This window comes from Embiotoca jacksoni, unplaced genomic scaffold (assembly GCF_022577435.1).
Source record: "Embiotoca jacksoni isolate LCO1_2020_lvr unplaced genomic scaffold, fEmbJac1.0.p SCAF_7, whole genome shotgun sequence".
NCBI classification, from domain to species: domain Eukaryota; kingdom Metazoa; phylum Chordata; class Actinopteri; family Embiotocidae; genus Embiotoca; species Embiotoca jacksoni.
This window is the reverse complement of record NW_027185425.1, coordinates 304,047-329,387: the sequence shown is the minus strand read 5'-3', so window position 1 is coordinate 329,387 and position 25,341 is coordinate 304,047. Positions and strand designations below refer to the sequence as shown.

Here is a 25,341-nt window from a genome sequence, read left to right as displayed (position 1 = left end):
CAGGGAAACAGATACCCGCACTGATGAAAACGGATCCAGCTATCGGAGTTTATTATTTTCTATTACACTGGTTTTATTTGTCGAAGTGTAAAGGGTTCCACTGGTGGTTTTCATACAGTTATGAGACTGGAATCTACAGGGCGGACCAGAAGTATTTGGACAGTTATGCTTTTGCCAAGTTTCACCTTTAATCCGAGAGGTCTAACCTGAATATAAAAAGGGTTGTCTGGAAGATTTAGTCCTTGTAAGTAAACGGATACTACATTCAGGTCATGGTAAAGCTAAATGAAATGTAATGGATGCTCAGTTTCAGATTGATATCAGGTGGACTGACTCATCCATTCAAGAATATTCCACCTCTTCCCACAGAAAAAAAAGCTGTTTGCTCGCTTTGGCTGCATGTTTTGAACCGATCTCCTTCTAAATAATGAAACGTCATGTGATTAGTTTCTGATGCATTCGTCTGAATCCGAGCACATAGACACGCCCTCCTGTATTACTCTGCATTGATCCTGTTGTTTCCATCAGCAGTGAAACCATCAACAAATGCTGATAGCGAGTCATTGACAGCCGCAGGAGCCCGGGCCAGATCTGAATCAGCGCCATGTTTGACAGATGAATCGTATAATTTGGGTCATGAGGCTGTGTCTTTCATCAGTCCACATTGTCCCTGAACTCTTCCTGTTTCTTTTTGTGTGCTTGTGCCTCTGAAAACCTCAGCTTTCTGTTTTTGAGGCTTGCCAGGAGGTTTTGCATCGTGTAGCGGCTCCTCTGAGGTTATGAGGTCTTCTCTTGATTACTGACAAGGAAACAGCTCCACCCTGGAGAGCAGTCTTGACATGCTCTGCAGTCATGAAGCAGGTCATGTCGGTTGACATTTTCGAATTCTGCACACCTGCTTTTTGGATTTCGGCAAACAAACGAACAATCTTTGCTTTCGCCCAAGTTTAGCTTTAGTTTTTCTTCGCATCTCTTTCAGCTGCATGGTCACGTCATTACTCTTTATTCTGACAGCAGACAGCACCACCTCAATCGAAATTGCAACACCCAATTTAACTCCCGAGCCGTGTTTGAACTCTTTTGGGCGTCAACCAACATTAAAACAACACACAGCTACCCAACAAACATTTTGTGACCAATTACTATTGAAAACTTGCAGATTCAGCTGTGAAGCTCAAAGAGCCTTAAGCTGTGTAAAGGCGCCGTATATCTTTCATGAACGCACTCAAATTAAAGCCATTATCCATCATCGGATTTTAAAAGAAAAGTGCTGCAGCACACAACCTGAAAAATAATAAATGTGTATGTCACTGATGGTCTGGACTTAATGGGAAAAATATGTATTTTGAATGAACTATGGACAAACTGTTCCACTGCTAGCTTGGAAACATTTGAACCCGTTTTCCTCTTTACTTGCACTTAAACAGCTTATTGGAGTTAAAATTGACAGAATAATAATAATAATTTCATTTGTATGGCACCTTTCATACAATAAACATGTTTTTAAAATAGAATGCATAAGAACAGATGCAATTAAACACAAGACAGTTAAAATAGACAGATACAAGCTCAGCTGATTATTGTGACTGACTGGAGATCTCCTTCCTGTCAGGATTAAAGCATGCCAGATACAGGTATAATAATTTATCGATGCTCTGACACTCATTTCTAGAACTGTATTTTTGGGGGAGATTAATGAACCTCCCTCTCTGGTGTGAACATGTCAATCATTTCTGATTCTGGTTGGAGGTTGAGATGAGTGTCAGTCTGTCACGCTTCACTTCTCTGATAACAACATCAATTACACAGCAGAGATAAACGTTGCAGACTGACACTTGTTTTATAATAAAATGGCGGATTTCACAATATTCTGAAAGTCTTGAAAGTAATTAATAATTTTACTTTATCACGGATTAAGAATTTTGTTTCAGCTCTGATATTTTAATTGGCTTCAAAGTTGGTCAGCAAAATCTTCCACATCGTCGTTTTGAAATCTAACCTGGGAGAGAGGGATGAAATGATCAGCATGAACAATAGAGGAGAGACAAAGCGACACAAAAGAGAGGGAGATGTGAAAAAGAAAAAAGAAAAAGAGGAGACACAAACAGAGGAGTCAAAATAGACACTCACGGAGGGAGAGAGAGAGACTTGTCCTGCAGAAAGGAGACGGGAGTAAAGCAGGGTGGCAGAGAGGGGCTGGGATTGATCTCGGAGCTTAAACAAGTCAGGAGCATCCGTCCCTGATGTGTTTCGTGACATTGCATCCAATCGAGCCTGTTGCTGCTCCTCAGATTGGTCTGACTGAGGCATTCTAAGTACAGAGTAATTAGAAAGGAAGCGGGAAGCCACACTAACGCAGATGAATACACACACAACCTCCAACACACACACACACACACACACACACACACACACACATTTCCCCAAACCCTGCGGTAATATCAACAGGCTGAATGTCTGACAAGGAGAAAAAGGAAGAAAAAAAAAAGAAAAGCACTATAGTGACGTTTCCAAACACGGTTCACTGCATGAGGTGCGTTTGGTTTCTAAAACCCGGCACTTAAAAACATTCAGAGGTGAACACATTTATCAGAAGTCAGAATCGCCACACGCTTTCGTTTTAAGTGTTTAAATTGCATTTTGATGAGTGCTTGGCCGAAGATTGCGGCTTTTCATAACAGAAGTATTACTGTGAGAAACTTTTCCAAATTCCAAACAAACGCTGAGAAAAACAGATGATTTGCACTCTAAAAACCATTTGGTCTTCCTTCAGAGAAACATTTGTTGTGTAACTGTCCCTTTACTGACTATCAGCACCCTTCAACCAGGACCTGGAGCTCCTCTCTGACCGTCTTTCTGTTCACCTTGGCAGGACTCACAGAACAAGCCCTTCTGAGTGGATGGTTGCCAGTTTGAATCGTAAACAAGTTGGGAAAATCTGCCAGGCGCAAAGATTTGTAAGTGAGCGTGAAGCCGGCTGTTGCTGAATTAAGGTGGCATTCACATAAGACGGCTGACATCTGTCACAGTGACAGAGTTTGTGCTGAAACCAACCAAGCACCCAGAAAGCAAATTAGTGAAGCCCGGGGGCTGACCCACATTATCACTTACGTATGTCCCACATTCTGTCACACAAACACAGCGATAAACCCGGAGCAGTCTGGCAGCAACTTAACCTTCATAATGTCCACATCCGAGCGGGGTCTCGCGTTGTGTTTATTTAAATCACCACAGACCAAGAATCCCAGTTTATTTTGGTGAAGGACAGATCATAGTTACTGGACTGCTGCGGAGCGTGTATCCTTACAAATGCATCGTACTAGAAATATAAAAACACTGCCGTTACTACATAGTTTGGTTGTTAGTTAAGTTAGCTCACAACGTAGCTTCATGTCATTGTTTGTAGAACACGCATGACGAGGATATAAAACTACAGCTGCACAAGTCCTTGTCCAAACTACCATACATACATATGCATTAATATTATAGTAAAATGATGTCCACTCTCACTCTCCCAGGTTGAACTGGGAGGAGCGCAGGGAGCGTCATTCCCTTAAAGAGCCTCGAACATCTCTTAAAGTGACAGAACACTATTTCAAAATACACATATACACACGTCTTAATCATTTACTGTTTGTAAAAACAGTGAATTCAGTTTTTACAAACAGTAAATTCAGTGGTTCTGAAAAATGAGGCCGATGTGGAAGTGCCTTAAGATGCAATACCACCGAGTGCCACTAGAGGTCGGCTCCAAAAAGAAATTAAGAAATTAAACTTCAAAAAGCTGGATTTTTGGGGGCGTGTCTGTTTGATTGACAGGCCTGTGGAGCAGTCAGGTTACGGCTAGTAGCATCTATGAGCACATCACATTCAGGCACACTCACTCCGGCTCGATGGACGTCCATGTCGGCCGGTAAAACAACTTTCTGAAGACATTGATGAGACCCTCGGAGCTGTGGCTTTGTTAGCCTGTTCGTGTGCAAAATGTAAACAAACATCACATACAACTTGCCACCAGACACCAGCTAGGTTTAATATTAAGCGGGATCACAAATGATGTCTGATAACAGAAACAGAGCCTGCAGAGGGGATTTAGCAGCTCTGGCTGGTGGCATATATCAAACTTCCCTCCTTTTCTTCCTTCTTTAAACATGAATTTATTCACTGCCATGCCCTGATGAGGGGCAGCCAAGTGATGTTTTTATTTTTTTATTTTCTACTTTGCTGCATATATTAGCCAAAAATCTATAAAGGCTTCTGGATCTTGTTAAATTTTTTTGGAATTCATGTCTCACCGGCTGCACAGGTTTGTAAACATGTTCTCTTGACTCGACACTCCGCTGCTGAATATTTCCAGACAATGTTGGGAAAAAACAACAACATCTGTTTGGCTCTCCTCGACTGTTCACAACACATGAATATTCAAGAAACTCAGGGAGAGTTTATACTACAATTATTCTGCTGTGTGTGATGTTCTGACAACTATTGGCTGCTTGAAATGTTGACAAAATACATTAATTTGAGCTTGACATGAATTTGGCTCATTTAAGCTCGAGAGCGCTCGCTAAGTGTCTAATATCCAATAAATAAATCATTTCCTGAGCCACTATTGTTATACAAAAACTAAGAGATGTAAACAACTGACTATGACTTTCTGAACTCAGCTGAGGGCAAAAAATAGAGAGCACCCCGAGGCCTCACATTAAGAGACTCTTTGAGCTGCTACATTTAACAGCATTTTGACTGATTCAGTACTTCTTGTTGGCAGATATATACTCAGGTGCGTTTTTCTCTTCTTTTTTTTTACCTTCTCACTGTTGCTTAACAATTGAAGAATAGATTGCGGGATACCTTTTCAATTCACCACGGCTGTTGAGACACTAAAATATTTGTTATTGTGGTTTTGGTGCATCTGCTGACTGACACATTTTTAGTGTATGAAAACTCAGTTCAGTTTAAGTTATCTTATTTTGCCAGAAAGAAATTCAGTAACAATGTCTGGAAGTCCAGATATTTTAAATTAAATAAGATTAGAATTTGTGAAAACACCGATAAATGTTTTGAACTAGTGCTGTCTGTGCTGCATCATCAGTGCTGAGACATTAGATGCACCGAGCGCTGTCCTGCTGGGCCAAAGGAAGTACCTCTATGATATCTGTTTAACCTTTATTCGTCCAGGGAAGGTTTGCTTTGCACACACGATTTCTTAGGTGCGAGATCCAATTCCTCACTTACGCATATTCATCCATCTGGGAGCTGCCCGGTACAACCACATTCAGCCTGCTGCTGGTCACTGAGCGGCTGAATGGATCTATCAGGGTCATAGTGCTCTACCAAAGAATGTTTGAACAAAAAATGACGACCAGAAAAAGAGCATTTTAGTGCCATATGTTCACTGTCTGGAATCAATGAATCGCCTGCATTAAGAACAGGAAGACTGAAGACTGTTTTTCAGAAGCAGACCTGTTGCACCAAACTTGCAATGTGGAAGCTGCATCTGGCAACATGAGATTATTTCCTCTTGCATTGAACTGATGCATTTCACAAATCAAAACAAACGGTTTACTGACAAATCTTAATAAGTAATTTGCTCCTCAATCCACAGAATCACTGCGTGAAGTTCTTCAAGATACTTGCAACAACCTTTCTGCCAAGTACTCTTAGACACTGTGCGCAAGTGTGCTGAGGAGAATTTGTAACATCCTGTAGATGCATTTAAAGAAATCAGGAATCAGAAGCTTGCATGCAATGCATCCTGGTACATGTAGGCATTGCAGGTACAGCTTTGCAAGCAAGAACATTTTTAAAAAAGCTCTCAGTTGAAACTTAATGCTTCAACTGTCTACATTTACCATCAACACTGATTGTACATCCACACAAAAAGTGGCAAAAATGTCCCTTCAAAGAGAAGTCAGATCAAATATTGATTTGATTTGTGATCCTTCCTTTTCTGCACTTTGGATGATGTCACTGATAAATACAAATTATGATTAGCATTATTTTCAAATTAAAACATCCTAACTTTACTTTCACCACCTGAAGACTTTTCACAGTGTGGTGTTTCATGTACTTAACTGGTGACATAATATTACCATTTTTCTACACGGACCATAATACAGGCTTGAAAGAAAAGGTAGAATAAACCATCCGGCTAGTTCGGAGCATTTTAGAGCCAGAAGTGACCATATTTGGGTGAGTTGGGGGGTGGGGGGGTGGGGGGTTCTGAATCAATCTAATTGGAAACCCAACAATACTACGTCTCACCCACCCTTTGACTGCACCACAGGCCTGTCAATCATACAGACACGCCCCCAAAAACACGACTGCTAGAATCTTATTTTCTAATTAATGACGGGATTATTTTCAGATGGACCTCCAGAAAACTAATAAGAAGGAGTGACTTTAGCTAACAACACCGACATAACTTCTGAAATAAAATGTATTGACTTCGTATTTCCTGAGAAGTTGAATGGGACTCCCATCCATTTTTATAAACAGTCTATGATCAGCACTGTTACTTTGCCAGAATTTGCCACTTTGCTCAGTCCAACAAGGTCAGCTCCGGCACTGAAACATCTCTTTTAGAAACCACACTTCAGTTTGCCAGTTATTCACTGTGTTGTAAATGGACTCCAGCCGGTGACCCTTCAGTCTGCGGTCCACCCCTTTAACCGCTGGACAGCTACGATCTCCCTCTTCAAATTCAAAACAATGAGTTGAATTTTCCACTGTGAGGACGTAAGCACACCTACAACAGTCTACTTATCTCCACTCTCCCTCACCTGCAATCGTATTCCTGCCCTGCTGGCCACACTATATCCAATATCCTGCAGTGTAATTGGCTACCATTCATTCTGTATGGTCCCCATCCAAGACAATATGATATCGTTCACTGCCAAGTGAGTGATTCTTTATTCACACCCCAATAAGTGGTAACAAGATTGGCCGGCAGTGGGGCTGTATCCAATAAGTCATAATACGATTGGCTGTCAGGATTATGTATTCGTACTTAAATAAGTTGTGATATGATCCGGGCGCTGGTAGTTTTATATCCAATAAGATGTAATATGATTGGCAGCCAGCAGTTGTGAATTCAATAAGGTCTAATGTGATTGGCTCGTATGGATCCTATATCCAGGAAGGTGAAATACGACTGTTTTCCAGTGAATTCGAAGCACTTAGTTTGCCAAGTGCATTTGCATGGAGCAGACTTTGTTTCAGATAGCTTGGCGCTACATCAACTGCAGACAAAAGGCAAGTCAGTGAGCTTTCCAGCAGGTATTTCCCAGTCTACCTCTGCTCGGTGCCAACAGCTGGCAGTTTAGGAGGCTTAGTCCACATCCATCTGCAAGTATCTCTCCATGTTTTCTCTGCAAGACAGCCAAGTTCTGCATCTCCTGTGTGCACTGTTCTCTGTAAGCAAAAGTCCAGCGTGGATTTTGTATTGTTGTGTGAAGGTAAACTTTTGGGGGGGAGGGAGGGGGTGATTACTGGCCCAGCTGGGAGAACACATGAAAAGGATTGTAAAACAGTTCTTTCCATGAACAGAACTGGCTGCAACAACAGCGGCACGGTAATGACGTTATCTGAATGTTTGCCTGCAGCACAGAGCATCCACAGTGACTCACAGGAGAGGCTGTGTGTCGGCTACGATTCTATACGAGGGGAGATCAATAACTTCCGAGACTGCACGGAGCGGGAGAAAGATTTAACCCTCATGAGTAACCGGTGCAAATTTCGTTGCTTGATCATCATCACTTCCTGAGTTACATACATTGTTGTGAGCGGTGTTCTGGGTGCGTCTGCGATGTTTTACGCAGCTGAAACTTTAAACAGAGAGCGAACATCAAAGTTTGTGGGGAACAGAGAGAACTCGCAGGGAGCCAAATCCGGTGAGTAGAAGTGGTGAGGAGCTACGATTGTGTTGTTGTCGGTGAGAAACTTTCGTGCCGTCGTCACAGTTTGGGTCATCTGAACTCGACGTTTTTCCTCAGACGCCTCAGAAGGTCCCAGCAGAGCTCCGCGGTTTCACTCCGACACTCCTGGGATGAATTCACGGCACACAGCTTCTCGAATGTCAAAGAAAAACCTGACCTGATGTGTTATTTTCAGTTTTGGACAGCGACGGAAACGTGAATGTCAAAGAACACCTCTTCAGGCTCGTCGCTTCATTGTCTCAGCCCTCCTGAAGTGTTGTAAGAGTCTCCGTTGCTGATTTCTAGAGTTTGATACTAAATCTGACGTCTACGGAGAAACCGCAGACGCACCCGGAACACCGCTCACAAAAACCAGTGTAACTCAGGAACTGATGATGATCGAGTGACGACATTTGTACCAGTTACTCATGAGGGGTATATCTTTCTCCTGCTCCGTGCACGTCAGGGTGCTGTCCTCCGTGCACATGCACAAGCAGTGGCCTTGAAACTTATTGATCTACCCACGTATATAAAAGATAAAGGAACCATAGACTCTCGTTGGAGGCACTGACACATTAACTACACAGCGTCTCCACACCAGGAAGCATGCTTTCAATTATTTTCCGAAATCCAGAAACTCTTTCAGCTTCTCCTTTGATTGCACTTCGACCAATAAATGAAAGGTTGTGGAATTGGGCTCAGACTTCTCCCACATCTCACCCTGAGCAGCGAAGAATGATAGCGCCAGGCAGATTGCTTTAAACCGCTCAGTCAGTAAATGCAGTGTTTCAATTCAAAAGTCTGTAATCTCAGCTCACCTCCCTTCCTCCTCCTCCCCCCGCTATGATAGGAGAGCTCAACGCATGAGGTCTTTATCGTACAAGCACTGATGTTATGGGCCATAACCATCGTGTGAGCACGGCACCGCTACGAAACAATCACGGGAACTGTTGTTATTCCCATTCGAGCACGGAGCCTCCTCGGCGCTGTCGACTGCAAGAGAGAGACTCCGGCATCTGATTCCTTTGTACGTGGAGTGCAAACGAGAGGACATGTGGGCGGATGAATAACACCAGCTGTCTCAGATTACAAACAGGATGTGTCCCCTGCTAACAGCGACTAAACATCCACTCAGTTTCAAATCCAAGACACTGCGGTAACTTTAAGCATTTCTTTACATTTCACGATCTTCGGCTGTAAATGTTTGCAGTGGTGCAGCCTGCTGACTTAAACCGCGCTAAAGTGTATTTACAGTATCTAATGTCTTCCTAATTACATAACATACAGATTTAATCAAAGATGTGGTTTTCAAAGTCTGACATATTTTTTTTTAATTCATACTTTGGCAATCTGCCGCCATTCAAAACTAAGCTATAGCAGATCCCGTTTTGAATGTACCCCTGAATAAGTCTGAAGAAAACTTCTCAGGTAAACTCTGGATTTAAAAGGATTTTTATGATTCATTGAAGTTAATCTGGACAGACACTGGACATAATGAGGTGCTCAAAAAAAGTCACAGTCACCAAAAAAACCCCGATGTATATCATAAATTTGTGATGTAATTTGACGCTTCAGAGGTGCGTGGTTATTAATGTCAAGTAAAGATGCCTTGATGAGCTGTTAACATGAACTGCTGCAGCTCACAGCGATGACGACTCAATTTGCCTAATTACCAGATCAATCTACAATAACTTGACCTCCCCGTGTTTCTGAAGCACTCACATGTACCTGACATTTTCAGGATCTTTGCCTCATGTCTTTCCCTTCACTTCCCCTTCAAAATCCCCTGCTAGGCAGACACGTCTAGTTTAAAAATGTCTCAATTTTCCTCTTTCCTTTTTTCATTCCTCTGATATGCCGATGTAGAGTGAGATCCAACCTGCATTGGGAAACAGCGTTGACATCTTCACACCTCGTATTATGCCGCAGTTGATGTGATTTGGATGTAAAGGTTGCAGTAAATGACTCACTATTAATTATTATTTCATCATTAGCAGAGATCGGGCACATTTACATGCACAAGAATAGTCGGATTTCTAGAATGCAAGGTTATGGTGACATTATATGAATTACCTTCGTGTGATTAGCACGGTCAAGACTCCTCAACGAGTAATTAATTCAGTAATTTTGCCAAAACAGACCTCACACCAATTAAAGTGAAATTCCTAAGTATTCATAGAAGTCATAGAGGTCAAAGGAGAGGTTGATCCTGCGTTTGTGTACAGGAATGACAACGTGTTGGCATCAAAGCTAATGACCATAGAGCATCTGTAATACGGCGTTTCATACTGAATTAGTCATCATGATAATACAATGTTGAGTCGGCCAAGTCTATGAAACATATCAAGGAAAAACTGACATTTTTTCACCGCCCTGAATAACTCTTCTTTGACCCAGCTCCCAACATAAATCCAAATTACTCCCAAATATTGTTTGAAAATACATAAACACCAACTATTTAAGTGAATCTATTCTGCTTATGCATTGTCAATAGATTTTAGATAGAGTCTTTGTAGTCATTGTTTATAAACACAATGACATTTTGTTTGGCAGCAGTCCTCTTAGCGACATAAAAAATAAATAGAAGATTAAAAATAGATAAAATATATAATAAGATATGCCCGTCTCCGTATCTCGTAGACTGTCGATTGATCAAACCATATCCACACATTGATGTAAATCAACAGCGTCTACGTATGAAAGGCAGATACTTGCAGCGTCACATCTCAATCAAAGTCTTACGAGGCGATCCATCTTTCTTGTTTTTTCATTCAACATGTAACCGGAGGATACCCAGAGAATACTCGTCAAATACTTTAAATTGCCTCTTCTAAGACTCTGGGTGCAGTGAGAAGCTCCTTTGTAGAACGCGGTGATAAGCAGATGGCCGGGCGGGCGCTTGTCAAGGCTGATGTAGCAGAACAGCTTTTGAAGGACTGTTTCGTTCGCGGCTCTCTTCTGCAGAACAGCGGTAATCCCGTTGACCTTTTGGGGCTTTAACTCTTTGCATCTCAGCTATATCTGTAATATACAAATGCTTGTGGCTTCTGTGGCATCTCTCTACTCACCGAGCATGATGAGCGTGGTCGTCCCTTGCTCGTTTCCAGACGGGTAGGTGGCGTACTCGCAGGTATAGCGGCCGGCATCGGACATGCTCAGATTATTAATCCTAATGGACGGGTTCTCCAGGCTGTTGTGGAGAAAGACAACTCGCTCTTTGAAGGACAAGTTGGGGAAACTCTGTCCGTAAACCGGGTGGTACACAGCAATGTTGTCTCTCTGGCCGTCAACAGGTTCCCATATCCAAGATACCTGTTGGGAGGAGAATATGTGAAAAACAACCATTACTTTTTTTCCACTCATTTATTTTATGTAACTTATAGCTGTGCAGCTAAAAAAACAACAACAAGGACGTTGTGTAAGAAATTTTACTTTTGATTCAGATTCAGACTAACAAGGTTCTTGAACAGTTAGCAGTTCTGTCAAGAAAGATGCTCTAATGAGGAGGTTTTCAAAGACCAACACTGCAAGCCTCTTTCTGACATAATTAACAAAATTGTTTCCTCCCAAAAACCATAAAGTTTTGGTTGGAGGTGGGGGAAGTAAACAGGAAACTAATAATGTTGTAATATATTAACTTACATCGTAGGCTTTAAAATGAGCCCCAATTTATAACTTATAATTGTTTACATTCTGGAGAATTGACCCTATTAACAGTATTTAAAACTAGCTACAAGCAATGCATGTTTGTAATGTCTCAATGTATGTACAGACAACTAACAATGCATCACTTTGAAATTGAAATACCGATTAACAGGCAAGTTCTGGAGTTGGAGGCATCCTTTTTGGATTATCTATTTATAAGGATTAATCACAGCAGATATCAAAGGTAATCCTCAGAAAGTGTAAATCATACTGAATCTAAAAATATACATAACATGTCTGTGTTCAGATTTCAGACCAAGTTGACATCAAGGAAAAACAGCGTTTTTCCAAAAACTGCAGCTGTCCAGCTGCTAAGAGTTTTAAATTATCCAAAAAGGCTGTATGAGCAGTGCGTTGCTGTCAAGAGGCAACCAGCAGTGACGTCACCCGTTGGTTTGTGAACGGCAGTTATGAAGCCCCGAGTTCAGATTTTGGCCGGCGCCATCTTGCTAGGTCGGAGCAGTTTGGAGCAGGAAGTGACCATATTCGGGCGACATGGGGGGAGCGAGCAGTGGATCTGACTTGATCTGATTAGAAACCTGACGATACTACGTCCCGACCACTGATAGCCGTAACCTGACTGCACCACAGGCCTCTCAATCAAACAACCCCCTCTCCCCCGAAAACACAGCTTTTTGAAGTTTATTTTCTCGTAAATGATGGGATTATTTCCAGATGGACCGCCAGAAAACTAATAAGGAGCGACTTTAGCTAACAACACCGAGATAACTCATGTAGAAATTTTATTGACTCCGAATTTCATGAGACAAGTTGAATGGGAGTTTATGGAGCCGGAAGCTCCAGCCGACCTCTAGTGGCCCTCGGTGGTAGTGCAGTTTAGGGCATTTTCGCATCGGCCTCATTTTTCAGACCGGGAAGCTACGCCCACTTTTATATACAGTTAGTCAATGGTTGCTGTCACTGCTGCAACTCCAATTGTTGCCCATGTAATTGGAGAAGACTACAATTACTAACTTCCCATCGTTTTGGCATCATGATTAATGCATTGGCAGTTTGTTTGCTAAATTAATAAACTGGAATAAATATATTTATACATGCCATAATTTCTGACATTTCTCTAAATACATAGCTGCCATCTGCAGTGCTTGAAACCGGAGGTAATTTCACCCATAATGGAAAAATGTCAAACTCAATTAAAGTTGTGTGAATAATAAGCCAGGAATCTGTAACAGGACCAAATGAAAGGCCGGGTAAGACTGACTTGTGAACACATCTTTCAAGGACCATGTTACTATTTTAAAAGAACATAATTTGAAAGGGAGTAATCTTACTGGCTTTTTCTTTGTTAGCGCTCTGATATGTGAAAGATATTGATATTTATTGTGGCTGCATGTGAGACTCCACCACAAGAGAGAACACTGTGATGTTATACCAAATTGATTTAGTTTTTCTCTGCAATTTTCAAAGTGACAGCCAATACAAACTGCTGGCTAAAGTGGTGCACCAGGAAGGAGAGGGAATAGAGCTCATCAATACACATTTAGCAAACATCTATTAGATTTATGACAGCCGGGAAAAGGAAGAGAGAAAGCGGAGAGAGGGTTGAAGGTTACGGAGAGGAAGACGGATTGTAACCCTGACGTCTTAGACTTAGACTTTATTAATCCCACATTGGGGAAACTTAGTTTCACAAATTAGTGGATGGGACTCCTTCTTTAGCTGTTGATTGTCGGGGAAATATCATCGAGGGCAATTTAGCCCTTCTGCAAGACATGTTTTTGTTTGTGAACAAATTACCTATTGATTCCATCCACAACTGAAGAGGGGGGGGGGGGGGGTGCAGATCCCATAGGATCAAACTGAACTCGCAAACAGCTCATAGTATTTTGCTTTGTAGTCTACTTGGTGTTTGAAACATTGATTGTATATAAAAGTAAATGGAGCTTCCGGGTCTGAAAAATGACACATGCGGAAGTGCCTTAAACTGCAATACCACCGAGGGCCACTAGAGGTTGGCTCCAAAAAGACTCCGGCTCCATAGACTCTCATTCAACTTCTCTCATTGAATTCAAAGTCAATAAATTTTTTCCCCAAGAGGTATTTCGGTGTTGTTAGCTAAAGTCGCTCCTTCTTGTTCTTTGTTGACAAACTGCTGACGTTTTTAACAGCGTTGTAACAGAAGTCCTCTGATGTTGTGGATGATTTGTATATTTGCAATTTCATTTCTGATATTGAGCACACAGAGGTCCAGGACGTGTTATTTTCTGAGAAAGACTACACGCAAGTGGAAACAGGTAGTGCTAGCTTTCTAAAAGCTGCAAAGTGTTATTGTTACCATGTTTCATCTTGTGAACATATAAGCAGGAAAGCCACCAACACATCAGCAAACCTTGTGTGTTTTCTTCAGGGTTGCAAAAGTGACTCAAAAACTGGCAATGAACACCTTTAATGGATAATAGAGATGTGTTTCCTTCTGTCTTTGTGGAAAGCGAAGGCTGATTCTCTAATGAACACACAAAGGACATCGATATTGATACTCTTGTCTAAGTTTTTGTAACGTAGTTGTTTCCTCCTCTTCATCATCTATTTTCCAGAAAGGCTGAAGAGGTCGGTATTCTTCAAATGAAATGAGCATTTTAATTGCCGGCTGCTCAATTTCTCATCCCTGTTCTTTAAATATCATCGTAATACTGTCATTGTGCCTTTCAGGCTTCCTGATGCTCAACCCTCCTCCTCCCCATCACCACCTGATCCATCTGGTTTGCAGGGAATCTCCATCAAAGTTCCCTTCAGTCATTTGTATTCTTTCCTCTCTCCAACCGGTCGAGACAGATGACTGCTCACCTCTGAGGCTGGTTCTGTCAGAGGTTTCTGCCCGTTAAAAAGGGAATTTTACTTCCCACTGTTGGAGGTTTTTCTTCCTGTTAAGAAGGAATTTTTTCTTCCAGCTGTCACTCTTGTGGGATTTGCTGGGTTCCTGTTTTAAGTCCCCTGAGATGTCTTACGTTATTATTTGGTGCTACATTAACACAAACTTTGAAATCCCTATACTCCACTCCATCACCTCCAGCGTCTAGGCTCCAATGGGATCCTGTCCTGTCTCCTACATCCATCTGGGACATCGCTCTACGAAGCGACCTCTCAGGGCCTCACCGCCAAAATGTATAAGTCAAACTGTCATTACTTCAATATATTGTTTTCCACTCCGAATGATCTCTCCTTATCTAAATGCCTTTAAGGGGATAAATCTGCAATTATTTTTCAAGTATCTTCTAAGCTTGATGAATGCTAATTTATACATTGTGCTGGCTAGTAAATAATTTGAATGTGTAAAATATGCAAAAGAACATTCATTCATCTGCTACTTTTATCTAAATATTAAGAGCTGGGCCTTTTCCGATAGGACAATTTAAACCATTTCAGAAGAGGAAGGCATGTTTAAAAGAGGGCCAGCCAAACTTCAAACAACTAAAGAAAAAAAAAAAATTCAGAAAATATTATGGAAATGTTTCATGTGTTTAACTGAGCAAGGTGACTCAAGGTCTTCTTCACACCACTGATCACAACTCTGATGTTTCCTTGTAGGGGACATTTCACATCCCTCCAGTGGAGCAGAAGCTTCAGTGGATGTTTAAATCACATGCTGCTTTAACATCTTAATGTTTCCACCTGAGTCATTTGCTTCTATATTTCAACTATTTTTGGCAATTCCACTCAGGGGGAGTTTTATGTTGAAAATATGCTTAAAAAGTTGGAAACCTGTACTCAGAGAGACAGTTTGGGATTTACAGATCTGTCTATATCTATAAACAGTCTCTATACCATATCTTGTCTGCAGAATGAAAATATAATGGAGGAGTGTTTCACCTGTTTGACCCTCATATAAACCTGCCCTCTCCCCATATGTTTTTTTCCATTGGCTTCCCACCATTAGGCATCATTACACTGTCAGTCTTGCTTTTTTACATTCTGAGCATCAGTACTTCCAAAAAAAACATCTTCAAAACACATGTTGTCTTTTATCCGCCAACCTGTGTGAGCTTGGTGAGCCCCCCTCCATCGATGAATTGGCAACGGAGATCAACAGACTCTGTGGGATACGCCTCCAGCTCATCGTCGACTCGCACTTTCTGAGCGCCAAGACCTGGAGGCAGGCAAACGGGAAACAAAGAGGAGAGGAGATTATGCAATCATCCAGAAACCGATTCTGTTTGTTTGTTTTAAAACCCAAAAGGGGCACTTGAACAAAGACAAAAACAGAGAATATCAAGACATAAAACATTGTGATTCATCAAGTGTTATTTAAATTAGCTATTTTTTTAACGGGGGAGAATCGACCTCCTTTATAGGTAAAACATGAACGATGACAGAAAACGCAAAGAAAGGCAATGAGAAGGACCGGAGACAGAGAGAGAAAAGAAACAAGTTCATTCATTAAGGAGCGAGACAGAAAACAAATCTTTGATAAGAAGCCCGAGGCAGTAGTTTTAGCCAGCTTCCTTCAGTTAGGCCCTCCTCATTACAGCAAAGCTCATCTACCAGGAGGCATCGCTAGGGGGCGAGCCTACAGGAACACGGCGGCAGCTCCTTTGATCCGTTCGCAATCTAGCGGAAGACAAACCGGAACTCTTTGCTTAAGCGTGAAAAGCAGCATTAAAGAGCGCGGTGACGGTCAACCGGGCCGGCGCGGGTTCACCAAAACAAACCGGAGCAGCTGCCCCTCCGCCTTCAGACTTCAACAGAGATGAAAGGCGCGTGGTCGGAGCCGAGCAGAGCCTCAACACTGCATTACTTGTTGACCTGCGGGCTGTGTCAGAAAACGGAGTTTGAATTGGACAGGTGGAATTAGTTTTCTTATTCTGCCAACGACTGACTCAACTGCGTGTCGTCGTCTTCTGCTGAGACACAAATTACAAGTTGCATGATTTCCTTTGAACCTAAACTTTTCTTTTTTACCCTTTTGTAAAAAAAATTGTTACCGTGCTGCTATGATACCTTATTTTTTTTGTTGTTGCGGTCAGGTCTGTGTGTTCAGACACACTCTGCAGGAGAACCACACTTCCACTGGATTTCAGATGGATTCGACAAATATAAGTGATGGATCAAAAAATGCATTTGAGGCTTTCAACAAAAACAGCAGGAAACCCTAAGCAAGAGAAATTTTGCAAAAAAGGTTAAAAAAAAAAAAAAAAAAAGGTATTCTGAAACATTGTTTTCAAACTGTGAGCTCTGTTGTCGCTGTATTATTTTTTAGGGAATTTAACTTTAATGAACTTGTAATCCTCGTAATCACGAGGCAGACAAAGACAAGAAAAGTGTCCCAAACGGAATAAGAAAGAAAAACCGAAAGAGAAAAGTATCCGAGGGAGCAAAACAGAGAACTTGTAATCCTTCTTTAATGTAATCTGGTCGGAGTCCAGCAGCTCCAGTGTGTTTGGCAGCATTCATTTACAACCATACGAGGCTGCAAGTGACATTTTCTTGAAGAGTCTTGGATTGTTCATGCCTTGCAATCAAATCAGTTTGCCACAATGAGTCTCCCTATCAAACCTCTTGATGCTCAATTTAGTAACTTCAATATAAAATGAGGCCGCTGCTCTTTATTTTCCTTTTCTTGCCCGTTCGCCCTGCTCCTTGAACCGCTCTCTGGCTGGCTCTCACGCAGCGCCTGCGGACCCCTGCCACGAACCCCCCGCTGACCCCGTGTCAAATCCTTCCAAGGTCTTTTCTCCTCTGCCTCCCTTTCGCTCTCTGCCCTCTCAGACAGCAGCCTCTGCGCCTGTAAAGATAAAAATTCTTGCGGGGAGTCGGCCTCTCGCTCTCTCCACAAGAAAAGGGGGATAAGCGCCCGCTAACCGCTAGCTAGCCCCCGGGTGGTTCCAGTGAAAAAAGCCTCTTAGTGTGTGAGGGATTGATTAGGACAATGCTGTATGTTACGTGCTGCAGCGTGGAGGTGAATGGGCTGGCTGGGACTTAGACTGCAAATCAGCTGTAAAACAGCCATACTGACAAAAGAGGCGTGTGTGCGTGTGCGTGTGCGTGTGCGTGTGTGTGCTGCAGGGGGTTGTTTACAGTGTGCATGCATCCACGTGTCCACTAGAGTGTGCAGGAATGAATTCTGCATTTCAAGTCATATGTAAGCTTAACGGTGTGTGTGTGTGTGTGTGTGTGCGTGCGTGCGTGCGTGCGTGCGTGCGTGTGTGTGTGTGTGTGATTACTGTATAGAGAGTGTGTGCATAAATCACAGGATCTCATTGTAATGTGAGTGCATATGAGACTGACTGAGTCATTGAAGCACAGTATTTACCCCGAGGGATACAATGGGCTGTCAAACTATTTATCCATTTTCATTATGGGTCACACACACACACACACACACACACACACGCGCGCGCGCGCGCACACGCACACACATCACATAAATGCAAATTCTTTCCACAATCCGTCAACATTCAAAATAGCAGTGATTAACTGAGAGTTTGTCTCTGTTTTTGTCCTTTGCTTCTCCTCCCATCACATTTTTCCGACACTTTCTCTCATACACAAACACACGCATTCATTTCCCCTAATTAAACACATCAACGCACAACTTCCACTCATCATAAAGAAGCTGAAATGCAAAAAAAAACACACACACACACACACACACACACACTCTCTCTCTCTCACCACAGCCATGAACCACATCAAGTTTTGTGTTATTCACAGTGGTCAATGAATTCTTCTGTGTGAGTCATGAGAAAGAAATGGGAAAACCAAAAAGGGAAAAGGAGAGAGAGAGAAAAGGGGGTCGGTGGAGACAGAAATATGACGTGGTTTGAGATTAGAAAGCTAAATACTGAGAGACGTCAGAAGAGTATGAAAGGAGCTGTAATACAGACAGAAAGTCAGGATAAAGATTTATAAAAGTAGAGTGACTAAAGGAATGACTGAAGCAGAGAGGCTGAAGGCAACGGAGCTGCACAGGTAGACCGGAGGAGGGAATAAAAAGAAGCAAAGAGAGTTTGAAAATGCTCAAAAAGAGATATGAGGAGGAAAAAATGAAACCTTGAAAGAGTGAAAAGGAGGTGAGCACGAGATCACATCACAAATGATCCATTCCCTCAGAGGCCGACTGCAGAAAGCCCTGCGGACACCGAGCCGACTGGCTCAGCGTGACGAGACGAGAACGTTTCTAATTCTTACTGTATACTCACAGACCTGCACGACACGCTCGCACGAACGTCACCACTCGTTCTTCGACGGGTGCATTTAGCATCCGAGCTAATACCTAATTAAGCTCACGTACATAATTATATTCAAACGTGAACATTCAGTTCACGTGATTTTGCAAAAAGTAGTGCAAGACGTGTCTGGAAAAATATCTTAAAATTGATGTCCTGTGTCTGGAGTTCACGAGACACTTGGTTGCAACGTCATAAAAATGCTTTAATGTAGAAGCTAGCAGCTAAAATATTTTGACGAGAACACCGTCATGTATTTCAACTTGAGTTTTATTTCATAGCTCACGCCACCGGCTCCATCAGCGAGAACATTTCACTTCTGGAAATCTCTTAAAAACGGATCGGATGAAGCGGCGAGGTCGTGAACGAGCACCCGTGTTAGCCAATCCATTCTGGAGAAGAAAATCAGGAAAGTTCAGTTTCGTTTAACTTAAACATGAAATATTTTACTGATCAATGAGGAATTATAACAGACATGATTGGTCCACTAACTTTTGGTTTCACCTCTTTTTTCTTGAAGATGTTTTTCTTCATATATTTTGGTAATAATTGCAGTAAGTAAACATGTAGCCAAGGTGTGGATGCTCAGGAGTCAAACCAGGGACTCGGCTGCTGATTTTTGCTCGCGTGTTATGAACCCCAACATCTCTGCCGAAGAAATATCTCTTTTAGAAATGTTTGAGTCACACCTCCTGAGATCTACACCTTGATTTTGAATGATACCTTCCACCCAAGTCTCCAGTAATCCTGCCAGCCACGTATCAACCTTTAAAGGTGTAAATGGAAGGAGCTGCTGGTTCAGATCCAAACCCTTCCTTGAAGTAACTCAAAGAAAAATGAAAGTAAAACTGCGTTTACACTTCAAATCTTTCTACTTTTAGTTTTCGCAATAATGACTCCTAATGATTTCACTTTTCTTTTTTTTAGCTACAGAGTTAGATACTATGGCAACAGCAGTTCCTTCTTTCTTCCACTCAGAAACCAGACTAATGCAACTAAAGCTCAGTCACAACGAACAAATTAATACTTAGATGTTCTCACTGACTTCTGATCCACAGTTCAGTCTTCATGTTTTTTTTTGGTTTTTTTTCTTTCCCTCAAATTTACTGAACACATTTTCGAGATTGTTAAGACAATTACTGGGGCCAAACTTTCTGCCCTGTGAAATCACATTTAATCACAGACTCTGGTTATCGTTGTCATTTCTGGAAGCGTATCAGACGGACGCTTGTCCTGCTATCAGGGAAATTGGTGTCAATGCAGCACAATAATCCTTATCTGTTCCATCCTTTCCATTATATGCTCACAAGCCCAACGATCCCACAATTTGCAGCTCACTCTGCTGCTGCAGTCGGTCGAAGTCACCGTGGATCGGAGCATCAGCTGAGCATAAATGGAAAGTCAAAGAGGGGAGGCGGTTAAATGAATAGCTACACTCTGCTTCCCTCCCAATGCGCCACAGAGATGAATAACAGCTAATTGACATTTAGAGGCTTGTGGCATTTGCCTGTTTATGCGGGGCTTCCCCATGTCGACAGGCATGCAGCGAGCGCATGAGGAATATGCTCATGGGGTGCTCACTCACCCACATTAACATCCAAATCACATACTGATAGAAGGCAATGAAGCACAGCTGTTTTGTTTTGGGTTTTTTTGTCAGCCTGTCATGAAGTCAGATATGTCAGCTTTTATCTGGGTGATTGCCAACAGCTGTCAAACGATAACATGGAAAGAAATTACGCTTTTGAAAAGCTGCTGCGGGCAGAATCACTGTAACATAGCAGCAGTGTATGATACAGCTACCTTTATTTTTCATCTGCTTCTATTATACATCCATCAAATTATTGACTGAACTGTCAACAGTAAAGTGTATATTTGGATGTACTTCTGGTTGGCCAACAGCGGTTCATGAGAAAAAGTAACATTTTGAGGTAAGATGGTTCTTGTGCCTCTTTAAAACTTGGACAGTCTTTCAAAAGAAATAGACAGTTTTAGTTTCACTAGTGCTGCAGGCCACAAGCTATCTTTTGAATTTCTATAATTTTGTTTCTGTCTGATCAAAGAACTAATATCATAGTAAACTAACTAATCTGACATACACAGGAAGAATTACGCAATATTTAGCAACATCGTGAAAATTGATGTTAAAGCACACCCTCTTGTGTAATTCTGCCAACTAAATAAAACATGTAATCAAAATGTATTCGCTCTCAAAATATACAACTTTTTGTTAGTGCGATCTTTTTTCCCATGGTATAACTATTAACTGAAAAAAATAATCAATCACGTCAGTCAACTCTTATGTAATGTATGCAATGTTTAGTATTCCAGGAAGTAGGCCAACCCTTAGTAACGACCCTAGCAACAGAGACGAGTTCTTGTTCGTTTTAATAAATGCTTTCTGGAGATCGTGGGATTTTTCAAACTGAATAAATACCACACGTAGAAACACTGAGTTGCTTAGCTCGCTCAATCTTGCCGCCGATATGATCCGATCCCAACAGGCTAACAGTTCTCCGGAGCATTGGAAAATCCAAAAGTCTAAATTCATTAAAAAAAAAAAAAAAGATAGATGTAGTGTAAAATTCACAGCAAGTTTTCATCTGACGATAAAAGGCGTTACAATCATTGTTACGATGTTACAATGTTGCCACGGAGATGGCGGAGTGACATTTTCTAATGATGAGCGGCCATGTTGATTTGAGCACGTTCCAAATGTACAGTTGACCAATCAGAGTCCTTGGGCGGTACTACTTGTTGTACAATTCAAATACAACACGTGCTGACAAGAACAGCGGGACACTTCACACACAAGTTCTCTCCTCCATCGAGGAGTTCAGAAATTAAAGTAGGAACCGATTTATTGACTTGAGAGTCTAAAACGAGTCTGAAGCCTCGAAGTAATAAGTTCTGCTCTATTCATTCCTGTGTTCTTCATCCAAGAGCCAAACAACATCCGAGAACCTCCAGGTGTTAACTGTGCAATCACTCCCCTCGTCATATCATTATCCTCCAGGTTTACCTTCTTCTGTCGTTGAGGGTGTTGAGGGATCGAGCATATGTTGAGCTTTAGGCAGTCGACACAAATAACAAGGAGTGGAAAAGGTTTGAACTATTTATGCAGTGAAAACTTTAATCACAGCTTTCGGCACTGCAAATGGCGAATACGAGTGGTCATGTGATTCATTGTTAACATAATAATATTGATTTTAGTGGTTTTACGGAGCCATTTTTAAGAGAATCTGATCAGCCGTTCATCGTGTTATCATTCTTTCCATTTATTCCTGGAATCAGGTGTCATACAGTTTGCGATATTAATCACTTTGCACCGTGATGTATTTCACACACCGTACAGCCTTTAAACAGGTCGTTATCCATTAAAATGTGACGCTCATGACATTCACAAATGGGGAAAAAAAAAAAAAACCGACAACATATAATTCTTCAAAGGTGATGTGGATTAGAATTGAAGAGGTAGAGGAAGGCTGCTGTTGAGTGACTGTCTCATCTACCACACACTGGGGAGCTGAATTACCGGTAATTGGCATTTGACAGTTCATAATTGTGGCATTTTGCGGCGGCTTTTCAGTAACAGGACACTGATCAACAATGTGGCGAAGGGAAAGCAAAGAGGAGATTAGTTGTCACGGGGAACACAAACGGTTACGGTTAGCTGGCAGTCAACAGCTCCTGGCATCTGTATGGGTGTGAGGATTTTTTTTTTTTTTTTTTTTTTTTTTTTTTTTTTTAACAACAAAGATGCTAATACAGCTGAAATTAAATCCAAAATGGGAAATCCACCATCCAACGAAAGCAGAAAATTGTAGAATTATTGTGGGGTTTTTTAGCTACAAGGATTTAGTACCAAAATAAAATCACGAACCACCAATGTCCGTAATTGTTAACATTAAATGTTATTTTAGTAGTTAGAATATAGTAAATTATGGCTGCTCCATTGTATTAAGAGATTTTGAATGATGAACTTCATGATTAAAGAGCAGATCTAGTGATATTTATTCTTTAAATTTACATTCTGAATGGCAATTAATAATCAAGAAATAAAAGGGCTTCCAGAATCAAATTAAAGCAAACTATCTTCTAATCCTTAGTCCTCTCTTTTAAAACATTCAGGGACTGAAATATTTTAAAGAAACTTTGAGCTTAGTAAGACATAAAATAGCAAACAAAACCAAACAACCTCCTCAAATATAAAGTTTTTCATATTTAGTGCAAAAAAGGGCAAAAAGTTGAATGCGGGAATTGTTGTCTCACTGCACATCCAATTATCCTGTAATTGGCAGTGAAAGCTCCTCGTCTCTGCCTGATTAGATGAAGTTCTTATAACATGTTTGATGGAAGTACACGGGGTGTTTTATAGGTGTTTAAAGAGAGGATTGGAAATGGCTGTCAGCTGGAAGCATCTTCAGCTTTCTCTGTGACCGTGTAAGTGTAGCTAGCTTTGTCGCTAATCGATCTGAGTGATTATTTCCCTTCTTGAGATTTCAAACGGCCTTTTCCAGGCTACCTTTTCATCGTGCAAGTGGAAAGAGCTTCAGATATGCGACAGTGAAATGATGAAAACGAGCAGCAGGAAGTGATAACGCAGGTCTCTGAAGTGTATTCATGAATACAACAGTGACATTTTGACCATTTTTGCATGGTAAGATATGCAGTAAATCAAGAGATGTCTTATATCATCCTTCTGCTATAAAGTCAATCTTTTAAGGGACAATTAAAGATGAATTCTTAAAGCATCTTAGTGTCTTTCATTTTCTGAGCAGCACTCCAAAGAATAATGTTAATGGATATGAGTTAGTAAAGGAAAGGTAGCTTTACATGAGAGGGAGGCAGGATCTCCAAAAATCTGGATTCTGTATTGACGTTGCCAATAAAGATTTTCCAATTTCAAATATGATCAAATTTTAATATTCAGCAAGTAAAAGGAAGGAAATAGTAATTATTTTTTAGCATTAGTTGTCAGATAGGTATGTGGTTTGGCGGTCAAAGGTTAAAAAGACCAAAACAGTATAACATAAAATTCAGTGTAACATTAATGGGTAGCTGACAGCTGAAAATTGACATGTTTTCACTGTGGGTGGCTTTTCAGTGTTGCCAGTGTTGTCAGCTGACAACCCATTAACTCCAGTTATGCTGATTTTTTTTTTTCTTCTTTTTAAACTGAAATTGAAGTGCTGCATAATCCTCCGTGGGCTGAGGAAATGATATGGCCTGTGGGCTTATGAAACCCTTTCAAAATCCCTTCTGCATTATTTCCAAAATGCACAGTGGACTATCTCGCAAGAAACTCTGATGGAATTCATTTCTGAAAAAGTTGGCATTTTAAACATGCGAGGCGTTCGCTCGGTTGTGATTACAGCATTCATGCAATGCCGCAGTTGCAGTGTGTGAACACTGTGTGTGCGTGCGTGTGTGTGCTGTGTGTGTGTGTGTGTGTGTGTGTGTGTGTGTGTGTCTTACAATAAGAGCTCACTCACCAGTAATTGGTGTCTGACGATAAATTATGGCTGTATATAGTCATCTTTAATCAAGTTTTAAGTCTTTTTGATAATACAGAGCCGGGATTTCCCATTCTCTCTGCCACCTTTTGCACCATGAAGAGCCTGATAAGGTTCATCATTCTCTGCACAAAAGCCTTTGTCATCATAATGAATAAGTGGTAGATATGCAATTTAGCTCCACTGTACAAATTGCAGGGCACCTTCGTCTCGATAGCTTTCAACAATCACCTGTTCAGGTATATCATTCATGCAAATCAGATAAAAATGGCAATGAAGAAGGCTGAAACAGAGAGGTGGCGGAGAGGTGTGCACGATGCTGGGAGTGGGCGTAAAGGTGAATGTCAGAGTACTTAAGAGGAGACTGCAGTTTACATTACTGTTCTGTGTGTGTGTGTGTGTGTGTGTGTGTGTGTGGTGTGTGTGTGTGTGTGTGTGTGCGTCGTGTCCCTAAATAACTCAACTTATCTTTCCGACTGCTGATTTCTGACAGAAGCTGACAGCTGTTTACCCTTCAGTGACCTAATTCTCAATGAAACTTGCCCCAAAAAAACAGCAGAGCAGGTAGGCTGAATCAGAATTTCCACCCTCTGGACTCTCTGAGCTCTCACGGATTTCAGCCGTATGTACGATAACATGCTCACCGCTACACCTCGGTGGGTGGGGGGGGAGGGGGGAGGCAGGGGAGGGGTGCAGCTGTGGGTAGCGTGCGTTTTAAAAAAAAGAAAACGGATATTTTGGTCTGGTTTTCAGCAGTTTGAAGTCGAGGTTTGTCCGTTGACAGCTTAACTTTAGGCTTTTACTGCGCTTTTCTTTCCAGTCACGTCACGAGAGTAGTCCATCAACTCATCTCTGTCCACCTTCTTCTCTGCACAGACATGTTAGCTCGACTTTCAGTGACAGAAAAATGCATGCGTGATTCTCACACTGACCTGAAATCACAAAGGTGCCCAGGAACTGAGTAAATAAATTGTAGTTACTGGATGTAACTTTAGCAGTCAGTACTTTTTGTTGTTGTCG

General features: G+C 41.5%; 1 protein-coding gene across 1 annotated transcript in view; it reads right to left on the bottom strand.

The window, feature by feature from the left end:
- Positions 1-25,341, bottom strand: part of LOC138214297 (poliovirus receptor-like) — a 167,121-nt gene that overhangs the window by 34,027 nt on the left and 107,753 nt on the right. Inside the window, 2 exon segments of the mRNA XM_069175784.1 lie at positions 10,985-11,228; positions 15,614-15,726. Of these exon segments, the coding sequence (XP_069031885.1) occupies positions 10,985-11,228; positions 15,614-15,726 (357 nt within the window).